Source organism: Oncorhynchus keta, chromosome 5 (assembly GCF_023373465.1).
Source record: "Oncorhynchus keta strain PuntledgeMale-10-30-2019 chromosome 5, Oket_V2, whole genome shotgun sequence".
Classification (NCBI taxonomy): domain Eukaryota; kingdom Metazoa; phylum Chordata; class Actinopteri; order Salmoniformes; family Salmonidae; genus Oncorhynchus; species Oncorhynchus keta.
In genome coordinates this window covers 15,682,188-15,693,747 of record NC_068425.1, presented here as the reverse complement: position 1 = coordinate 15,693,747, position 11,560 = coordinate 15,682,188, and the positions used below count along the sequence as shown (strand labels likewise).

Here is an 11,560-nt window from a genome sequence, read left to right as displayed (position 1 = left end):
CATCTTGCAGCATGACAAGTAACACAGAACAGTAGTGGTGAAAGGAAGTGCTGAGTCTGACTGGATCACTGATCATCAGTAATACAGGTGCGACATAGCAAATTACCAGCAGTAGCCTCATAAACGTGCGTCCGCCAGACCTTTGAAAGCATCATTTTTCATCCCTTCCCGTTAGAGTCGCGAGACACCGTCCTATATGGGTAAAGGAGGAGAAGGGAGGGAGGGGGGAGCAGGAGGAGGGAGGGGAGCGAGAAAGAGGGAGGATGAGAGGGAGAAATTGAATGAGGGACAGAGAGTGAAGAGAGGAGAGGATCCTCCAAAAAAACAAAGCAAGCGAAACTGCAGAGCGAATGTGCACTGTTCGAGTGCCGCACTGGGTTCTTTCCATTCACTACGCATGGCTGCGTAGCTCCTTTCTCATCTAGTTTTGTTTCATAAAGTTCTGTGGCGGAGGCAAGGGGGTCTCTGCTGTGAAATATGGACCATTTAAAGAGGACGGCGGCGTGCAGGAGAATACAGCTATTTCTTATCATAATGTTCCACGCAACTACGGCACAAGCTGGTAAAGTATATGTTGGAATGCACCTGCTAATAAACAAAGTGATCGTTTCATTGTATGGATTGACAAGGGTAGTGGACCATTTGATTCATTTTCTTTGTTGATAATAGGCTACAAAATGTCATGTTCGGTAAACTTGCTACCCCATTTCTTTATAGAAAGTTCTGGACGCTTCAACAGAAACCAAACAAAAGTATATAAGGTGTGAATTTGGTCGCAACTTCGCACTCGTTAATATTTTGTTAGCCGCGTAATAATGTAATTGTAAAAGGCTCCGTCTGATCTCATTGGATATTTGACGATTCTGGTTTGAATTTGTCCACTGGGTTGCTCCGGCTCGGGATAAATTTCGAAAGCAGTATTTAATGATTTGTTAAACCCCTTAAAATAATACAAATGGCAACTCTTCCCCTCGCTGTAATTTGGGCATTTTAAAGTATTTTTTTAATGTAAAGCAAAACATGTATAAATCAAGAAGTCTACGTTTTATAAATCAAGCATTATTCATAATGTATAGCCTATTCTGTGCGTCACTACGCATTGGCGGTGTGTGATGGATGGTTACCTCAGTTTGTCAAATTCCTCTCATTGCAAGTTAATTATAATAATTTAGCATCGTTTTGTTTTTGCATATTAATGTGTCCTCTAACCCATGTCCATTCTTGTATGCTTCATCCATTTGGATGTTGGGCTCAGTTTTCTCTGTGAGTGAGGAGCGAAGCGATTACCCCTGGAACACTCTGTCATGTTTGCGTTTGCTCGTGACCGGTGTCGGTTTACTGTGAAACGGTTTAATGTTGGTTTTAGAAGGAGGTGAATGACAGAACACTGACCGACCTGAGTAGATTCAAATTCTTGTCATGGAGCTGTTTTAAAAGGTGCTCACATGGGCTTCACGAAAAGGAGCTTGGTGTGACTATTCATAATTTAAAAAACGGTCTTCGAGCCATTTGCTAAACATGTATTAATTCATAACACATGTTGTTGTTTGTCACAGTGTTGTTCTTGTGTAATTGGTATGGTATGATGGAGATGGAGCATTTCAGTTTCCTTATAAACCTTTATGCCTAACTTTATTCCTTTGATATTCTAGATCCAGCTCATTAATATAACAGATTTTAATAGGATTAGATACTATGGAGGAAATAAGGTATTATCGAGAATTTGGGTTTTGGGTTTAGACCAGCTGCGAAATTAGTGTATGCACACCCTGATTGGAAGGAGCCGATTTCTGTTGCTTTTAGTTCTGGAGCCATGACAACATGCCTCCATGTTCTACCTACATAACAAAGATATGGTGAGGCCTGTTTATGTTTGTGGCCTGATCACAGGCTTATGGGCATGCTCAGCTGCCACTGCAGGTATGAAGCCATTATACATTGCCTTCGGAAAGTATTCAGACCCCTAGACTTTTCCCACATTTTATTAAGTTACAGCCTGATTCTAATATTGGATTAAAAAAATAAAAAAATCCACAACAATCTACACACAATACCCCATAATGACAAACACGAAAACAGGTTTTTCGAAATGTTTGCTAATTTATTAAAAATAAAAAACAGAAATACCTTATTTAAATAACTATTCAGACCCTTTGCTATAAGACTCGAAATTGAGCTCAGGTGCATCCTGTTTCCATTGATCATCCTTGAGATGTTTCTACAACTTCATTGGAGTCCACCTGTGGTAAATTCAATTGTATAGACATGATTTGAAAAGGCACACACTTGTGTATACAAGGTCCCACAGTTGACAGTGCATGTCAGGGTAAAAACCAAGCCATAAAGTTGAAGGAATTGTCCGTAGAGCTCAGCGACAGGGTTGTGTCAAGGCACAGATCTGGGGAAGGGTACCAAAACATTTCTGCAGCATTGAAGGTCCCCAAGAACACAGTGGCCTCCATCATTATTAAATTGAAGAAGTTTGGAACCACCAAGACTCTTCCTAGAGCTGGCCGCCCAGCCAAACTGAGCAATCGGAGGAGAAGGGCCTTGGTCAGAGAGGTAACCAAGAACCCGATGGTCACTCTAACAGAGTTCCTATGTGGAGATGGGAGAACCTTCCAGAAGGACAACCATCTCTGCAGCACTCTGCCAATCAGGGCTTTATGGTAGAATGGCCAGACGGAAGCCACTCCTCAGTAAAAGGCACATGACAGTCCACTTAGAGTTTGCCAAAGGTTACCGAAAGACTCTCAGACCATGAGAAACAAGATTCTCTGGTCTGATGAAACCAAGATTGAAATCTTTGGCCTGAATGCCAAGCATTACATCTGGAGGAAATATGCTGGTGGCAGAATCATGCTGTGGGTATGTTTTTCAGCAGCTGGGACTGGGAGACTAGTCAGGATCGAGGGAAAGATGAACGGAGCAAAGTACAGAGAGATCCTTGATGAAAACCTGCTCTAGAGCGCTCAGCACCTCAGAATGGGGAGAAGGTTCAGCTTCCAACAGGACAATGACCCTAAGCACACAGCCAAGACAACACAGGAGTGGCTTCGGGACAAGTGTCTGAATGTCCTTGAGTGGCCCAGCCAGAGCCCGGATTTAAACCCGATTGAACATCTCTGGAGAGACCTGAAAATAGCTGTGAAGCAACTCTCCCCGTCCAACCTTACAGAGCTTGAGAGGATCTGCAGAGAAGAATGGGAGAAACTCGAGACTGTAATCGCTGCCAAAGGTGCTTCAACAAAGTACTGAGTAAAGGGTCTGAATACTTATGTAAATTTAATATTTCAGTTTTTTATTTTTAACAAATTTGCCAACATTTCTAAAAACCTGTTTTTGCTTTGTCATTATGAGGTATTGTGTGTAGATTGATGAGGGGGAAAAAAACAAGTTAATCAACTTTAGAATAAGGCTGTAACGTAACAAAATGTGGAAAAAGTCAAGGGATCTGAATACTTTCTGAAGGCACTGTATAATACTACCAATAAAAACTTCAGATGACAGTTTGAACTGAGAGTCTGAACTCAACTAGACGTCTGCCACACTTGGGCTATTAGGCCTGCCATGAGCAGCAATAAAGCTACGCCCTTAGGTAGTGTTTTTTTCAGTGTCTTAGACCCGCAGCATTTGACTGTTTCCTTGCAGGTGCTCCATTATAGAGGCTAGACTTTACCGCCAAATGCTTACTTATTTGAGACCCTGTTGTTTGTGTTGGTGTGGTTGGGTTGTCTGTAATGAGGGATGATATTGTGAGTCAGAGAATAGTATGATGGCTTGAACATGTTGGAGCTGTGGGGAATTGTATGGTCTTGCTCTACTGTGCTGATATGACAGTACAGGATAAGTGATGGTGTTTGATAATGTGTGGACTGGGCCAGTGTGAGTGGGAGAATGTTTTCACATGTGCCTGGGAGAGCATCAAGACTGTGCTTTGTCGTCATGTTTGACGACAGGAAGAGAGACATTCTTGCACACGTCCACAGTTTGTGACTCCTCTGTTCCTCGGCCCCTTCACATTTTTTCAATCTCTCCTTTCTTTTCTCTTCTTTTTCTTTTGCTGTTGAAAGACACAGGAAAGAGGGGGTTTGTTTAGATTTCATATGCTGCATCTCCTCCTCATCTACATTCTCCTCCCTCCCTGTGTCCCCCCCTGCCTCCCCCCACCTTCCCCATCCTGGCAGTATGACAGAGGGGAATTCACGCGTGCAGTCCCCTCTCTGAATCCCATTTGATCCTGCCGCCTTGCTGATCCTGCACCAGACTCCCAGAGGAGAGGACAAGTCATGTTCCTCTTTGATCACGCTACAAATGAGCCTGGAAAAATAGAAACCAATGAAAAAAGAGGACCGTTTTAGAAAGAAACTAAAAAGAGGAGAGGAAAGTTTGATGCCTGTTAGTGCTATCAGCATCCGCTGTCACAGGAATCGTGTTCCTAATGGAAAGATGTGAAACATGAAAAGATGCTGAAGTGCTTGTTATTATCTCCACCTGAAACAAAGACATGTGTCCCCTGTTCTGTTGTTGTGGATCTTGGCTGGCATTTTGCCTTTTTTCTGCAAAACTGTTAGAAATAGGAATCTCCTGACATCCAATATGTGTAAACAATATCAAACATCTCTGTCAAAAATCTTTGCAAAGCAATAAACATCTGGCTTCCAGAAACAGAAGAAGAAGAAGCACTCCTCCCCCAGCCCAGCTACGGGTCTCTATGTTTCAGAGCTGTAGACGGCTCATTCCTCTCTTAGAAGAATGGGGATTGAGGCCCTTTCTGCACAAAGAGACCCATACGGAACAGTCCCCTTTCTCTGTGGTGTCCTCCAGCCTGTCATACAGGCCTTTATTCCAGGTCGAGCCTTATCAGAGCCATACATCATATCTTAACCTCCTAGGGAATCTTTACAGTTAGTTAGCTATCTGACCAGAACCATCTGCAGTCTTATCTTAACAATATACAAGTCAAATTATACGGATGGCCTGGCTGTTTTTACTTGGATACAACGTCCTCTTCATACGGCCCAGTCAGTGTCCATTACTGTAAGCACTGACACCAGGTAGTAAACTTTAACAGGGTATAGTGCAACGTGAACCACAGTAAACCAGCTTTACAATAGCAAGAAATGCATCAAGTTATCGTCAACAACTGAGTGGAGTGAACAAAGAGAAACTGCCTGTACAACAGTGGAGGCTGCTGATTGGAGGACGGCTCATAATAAAGGTTGGAACGGAGTAAAAGGAATGGTATCAAACACATGGAAACCATGCATTTGATGTATTTGATTCTTTCCACCTACTCCCCTGCAGCCATTACCACGAGCCCATCCTCCCCAATTAAGTTGCCACCAACCTCCTGTGCTGTACAAGTACACATGTGCAATCCATGTAGCATGTTTGTGAAGGGTGGGAGTGGCATGTTTTGGTTGCGGGAGCTCTGGTATTGCACACCATGCTAACTCAATGTTAAGATGTTTGAGAGAGTGATTGATTGTAAGAATTGACTGGAATTTGTTGTATTTGTGTGTGTGTGTGTGTGCGTGCAAGTGTCTCTGTGTGTCCCCGTGCGTGCGTGCAAGTGTCTCTCTCTCTCCGTGTGTGTGTGTGTGTCCGTGTGTGTGTATGTATGTCCGTGTGTGTGTGTGTGTGTCCGTGTGTGTGTGCGGTGAGTGTATAGTGGACAGAGAGCCCCGGGGCAGGTGTTTCCTCTATGGGGCCAGCGGGCAGTAGGCCAGTCTGGCCCTCATCTCATGCAGTGAGTAAACATCAGCAGAACAAACTGTGGAGCTAGAAGAATGTCAGGGTGACGTGCGAGGAAGGGAGATGTGGAACCAAACTCAAATCTGTCCAGACAACACACACTCTCCACTCACACACTCCTCCACGCACATATTGACCCTTAGCCTTGCCACTGAGATTAGCTACTGACCCACATTCACAACTCACAGAGTAATCACTGTTACAAATATGCAAAGAGGTGGCAATGTAGAGACAAAATCGACCTGAATGAGACTGTTATTATGAGTGAGCTTGTACTCTACAGAACAGAATGGACTGATAGCATATCAGTGAAAGAACCCACATGCTCAGATCCGTCAGGCTCACACATGTTCTGTCCGTGTTCCTGAGCTGTTGGAGCATGGATGAGTGTGTGTGTGTATTGTGTGTGTGTGTTGGAGCATGTAGGAGAGAGGAGAGCTAGGATTCGGCACATAGCAGCAGGCGGAGGATTCCACGTCGGTCTCCCACACAACCAACGGTTTGAATGGCTCCCAAGCTCCCCAGTGATAACTCAAAGCAGACCCAGTGCTAGCTAGCCCCTGTCCCACAGTTGTGTTGGAAGAATTCTTCGAACACAACACATTTCTCTGTCTCTCCATGTAAACCTTTTAACAAACCCCGTTCGCTTGATAGCGGACATATCGTATTCTCCGTTCCTCCGTTCCTCTAGCCTATCTCTCCTTCTCTGTTTGAAAGTGAGTGAAGAGTGGGTTTCCCAGACAGACCGATGATAGACAGACAAACGGACAGACAAGGACGGAGCAGCAGATTGAGTAGTCAACACAGACTGAGAGGCAGAAAACAAACCACAATGTTTATTGAACTGATTTTATAGCGTGGGTTGTTTGCTATTATGTTTTTGTATTGTTACAAAGTGTGTTTTGTGTGTACTGTGTGTGTATGTGTGTGAGTAGGACTATGTGTGTGAGAAGGACTATGTGTGTGAGAAGGACTATGAGTGTGAGTAGGACTATGTGTGTGAGAAGGACTATGAGTGTGAGTAGGACTATGTGTGTGAGTAGGACTATGTGTGTGAGAAGGACTATGAGTGTGAGAAGGACTATGAGTGTGAGTAGGACTATGTGTGTGAGAAGGACTTGTGTGTGAGAAGGACTATGTGTGTGAGTAGGCCTGTGTGTGTGAGTAGAACTACAGTATGTGTGTGAGTAGGACTATGTGTGTGAGTAGGACTATGTGTGTGAGTAGGACTATGTGTGTGAGTAGGACTATGTGTGTGAGTAGGACTATGTGTGTGAGTAGGACTATGAGTGTGAGTAGGACTATGTGTGTGAGTAGGACTATGTGTGTGAGTAGGACTATGTGTGTGAGAAGGACTATGTGTGTGAGAAGGACTATGTGTGTGAGTAGGACTATGTGTGTGAGAAGGACTATGTGTGTGAGAAGGACTATGTGTGTGAGTAGGACTATGTGTGTGAGAAGGACTATGAGTGTGAGTAGGACTATGTGTGTGAGTAGGACTATGTGTGTGAGTAGGACTATGTGTGTGAGAAGGACTATGAGTGTGAGTAGGACTATGTGTGTGAGAAGGACTATGTGTGTGAGAAGGACTATGAGTGTGAGTAGGACTATGAGTGTGAGAAGGACTATGTGTGTGAGAAGGACTATGTGTGTGAGTAGGACTATGTGTGTGAGAAGGACTATGTGTGTGAGAAGGACTATGAGTGTGAGTGAGTGAGAAGGACTATGAGTGTGAGAAGGACTATGAGTGTGAGAAGGACTATGAGTGTGAGAAGGACTGTGAGAAGGACTATGTGTGTGAGAAGGACTATGTGTGTGAGAAGGACTATGAGTGTGAGTAGGACTATGTGTTTGTGAGTAGGACTATGAGTGTGAGTAGGACTATGAGTGTGAGTAGGACTATGTGTGTGAGAAGGACTATGAGTGTGTGAGTAGGACTATGAGTGTGAGTAGGACTATGTGTGTGAGAAGGACTATGTGTGTGAGTAGGACTATGAGTGTGAGTAGGACTATGTGTGTGAGAAGGACTATGTGTGTGAGAAGGACTATGTGTGTGAGTAGGACTATGTGTGTGAGTAGGACTATGTGTGTGAGTAGGACTATGTGTGTGAGAAGGACTATGTGTGTGAGTAGGACTATGTGTGTGAGAAGGACTATGTGTGTGAGTAGGACTATGAGTGTGAGAAGGACTATGAGTGTGAGAAGGACTATGTGTGTGAGAAGGACTATGTGTGTGAGAAGGACTATGTGTGTGAGAAGGACTATGAGTGTGAGAAGGACTATGTGTGTGAGTAGGACTATGAGTGTGAGAAGGACTATGAGTGTGAGTAGGACTATGTGTGTGAGAAGGACTATGTGTGTGAGAAGGACTATGAGTGTGAGTAGGACTATGTGTGTGAGAAGGACTATGAGTGTGAGAAGGACTATGTGTGTGAGAAGGACTATGAGTGTGAGAAGGACTATGAGTGTGAGTAGGACTATGAGTGTGAGTAGGACTATGAGTGTGAGTAGGACTATGTGTGTGAGAAGGACTATGAGTGTGAGAAGGACTATGTGTGTGAGAAGGACTATGAGTGTGAGTAGGACTATGTGTTTGTGAGTAGGACTATGAGTGTGAGTAGGACTATGAGTGTGAGTAGGACTATGTGTGTGAGAAGGACTATCATTTACATTTACATTTAAGTCATTTAGCAGACGCTCTTATCCAGAGCGACTTACAAATTGGTGCATACACCTTATGACATCCAGTGGAACAGCCACTACAATAGTGCATCTAAATCTTTTTAGGGGGAGGTGAGAAGGACTTACCCTATCCTAGGTATTCCTTGAAGAGGTGGGGTTTCAGGTGTCTCCGGAAGGTGGTGGTGATTGACTCCGCTGTCCTGGCGTCGTGAGGAGTTTGTTCCACCATTGGGGGCCAGGACGAACAGTTTTGACTGGGCTGAGCGGGAACTACTTCCTCAGTGGTAGGGAGGACTATGAGTGTGTGAGTAGGACTATGTGTGTGAGAAGGACTATGAGTGTGAGAAGGACTATGAGTGTGAGAAGGACTATGAGTGTGAGTAGGACTATGTGTGTGAGAAGGACTATGAGTGTGAGAAGGACTATGTGTGTGAGAAGGACTATGAGTGTGAGAAGGACTATGAGTGTGAGAAGGACTATGAGTGTGAGAAGGACTATGAGTGTGAGAAGGACTATGAGTGTGAGAAGGACTATGAGTGTGAGTAGGACTATGTGTGTGAGAAGGACTATGTGTGTGAGTAGGACTATGTGTGTGAGAAGGACTATGAGTGTGAGTAGGACTATGTGTGTGAGAAGGACTATGAGTGTGAGTAGGACTATGAGTGTGAGTAGGACTATGAGTGTGAGAAGGACTATGTGTGTGAGTAGGACTATGTGTGTGAGTAGGACTATGAGTGTGAGTAGGACTATGAGTGTGAGTAGGACTATGTGTGTGAGTAGGACTATGAGTGTGAGTAGGACTATGTGTGTGAGAAGGACTATGAGTGTGAGTAGGACTACGTGTGTGAGAAGGACTATGAGTGTGAGTAGGACTATGAGTGTGAGTAGGACTATGAGTGTGAGTAGGACTATGAGTGTGAGTAGGACTATGAGTGTGAGTAGGACTATGAGTGCTTATTCAAACTATATTTAGAATGTGGTTTAAAGTTGATGGATGTGGACATGAGTGTGTGTGGTGGTGTGGGAGCATGTTTCTGGCGTGCCCTTGTTCTTTTGTTCCCCCTCCCCTCGCCTCAACACCTTTGCTGTCCACACCACAGTGACCCATGACCTATAGAGGTCAGAGGTTAGTCTTAGGGTAATTAGATTTTTAATTCTAGCCCCTCTTGGAGGTTCTGAGCGATGCTGTCTGTGCTGTTCTAGACATTTTCTCCTGACCCTCGTTTCCTCACTTTTACTGCCCATTAATCTGTTCTCACTTATTACCAATCACCGACTGTTATGGAGAAACATCACTGAGGACTTTTAATGCAGCATGACATGTTAAAAGGATGTAGCAAAGGATTATGTAGGAATATGAAGGCCTGTGTCCATATACAAAGGCTTGACTTCCATATGGCCGATCTTTAAACATCTGGTAACACCTGGGTAATATGCAGATAAAGGCAGAGCGATCTGCATATCTCAAAACATCACACAGAACACCAAATCAAATCTGGATTCATTTTTTTTCTTCTGTCAAATAGTTGGTGCAATTGAATCAGTTGGATAGACCCTGGCCCCTCTGTCTGGCACTCCAGGCAGGCACAATCAAACTCTCAAAGTAGTTGAAACAAACAAAAACTCTAATGCATATCCCAAACGATCCCACATTACACCCAGTGCAACTGGAACGGTTTCCTCAGCGCAGGGTGTGATGCTCTGGGAAATATTCTCAGACAAGTTTGTTAATGCACAGTAAAAAAAAGTAAAAAAATAAAATAAAAAATCACCTTTATTTAACTTGGTAGGCCAGTTGAGAACACGTTCTCATTTACAACTGCGTCCTGGCCAAGATAAAGCAAAGCAGTGCGACACAAACAACAGCACAGAGTTACACATGGAATAAACAAACGTACAGTCAATAACACAATAGAAAGAAAGAAAACCACCCAGGGGTGAAAGTAAGCTGGTACGTTCCGGAACAGCGTCCCGGATAAATAAATAGTACTGGTAGAACGTGAACCTACACAATAATTATCACAAAATGCCAAGAAAATATAGACCATTACACCATTATTTAACATTACCAAATGTCAGCCACATGAAAAATGAGAGAATTGACTTGAAACCCGGGGGTATAAGCTCCAAATTGTGTTGTGGAGGAGATGGGTGACCAATACCGCGATGCGCGTGGACAACAGTGGACCCAATTCAGGCCACAAGTTCAGGCCTAATGACAATCTCAGTCATCTCAGATGCAAGAAATCCAACTACTAACAGATTAGATTTGATTAGAAAAATATGTATGTTATTTATGTTTGTGTAGCATAATATTAATCAACAAATCAATGTACATGCAAAAACAGGTATTGAAACAAATCATTCTGAAAATCAACCAACAAATATGATAATAGTTAGTAATAATAGTAATTTTACTCAACAAGCTTGTTTAAGTTCAGCTCACTTCGAGCAGAATTTGTTGAGTAAACAAACTTTAACACATGAGCTCAAAGTCCACTCAACTCACAGAATAACGCTGATAATACAATTGGTTAAATGGGCTTTTATACAGTACGGCCCTGATGCTCAGATGGAGAAATCCCTCGTTCATAGGCGTGATTGTGTTTGAACAATGTTGGAATTGTTGCCTTTTTTTTCAGGAGTGGAAGTGGTGTGTGACTCATATCAGAGGGAAAGGACTGTCTTCAGAGAAGAGGTTGAATAGAGACCACTCTGATTACATGTATGTTCATGCATGATGCATGGTAGAGGTTGTGGTGCTCAGTTGTATGCAGAGAAAGAGAGAGGTTTAGTAGCACACTATGAAGCTGCTGGGAGTGTCTTCAGAAGAGCCGTCGAGGTACAGAGAACAAATGATGCCAATGTGTGATAGATATGTGGAGATAGTGGCCAATCTTCCTGCCTGCAGGACGTATGTGAAGGATGTTCAGTACATGTAGCATCACACTATCACACTATTGTTGTGTAACATTAGCAGTGGACAGAGGGAGCTCCGTGAGCGAGGCTGTGTTAAGTGGGGCCTACCGAGGCCTGTTCTGTCTGTCAGCCAGGGCCGAGGAGAGGAGGACTAGAGAGGACAGTACTAACTGCCGTAGGGAAGACATGTTGTTCTCAGACA

The 11,560-nt window shown here is 43.7% G+C and overlaps 1 protein-coding gene across 2 annotated transcripts in view; it reads left to right on the top strand.

Moving 5' to 3' along the window:
- Window positions 1–260: 260 nt before the first annotated feature.
- Window positions 261–11,560, top strand: part of LOC118384163 (collagen alpha-1(XI) chain) — a 94,766-nt gene continuing 83,466 nt past the window's right edge. Inside the window, exon 1 of one of the 2 annotated variants that reach the window (XM_052518825.1) lies at window positions 261–562. In XM_052518825.1, coding sequence (XP_052374785.1) covers window positions 478–562 — 85 coding nt within the window. In that variant the 5' untranslated portion in view covers window positions 261–477. The remainder of the gene's footprint in view (window positions 563–11,560) is intronic. The other variant, XM_052518826.1, reaches the window with a different exon arrangement.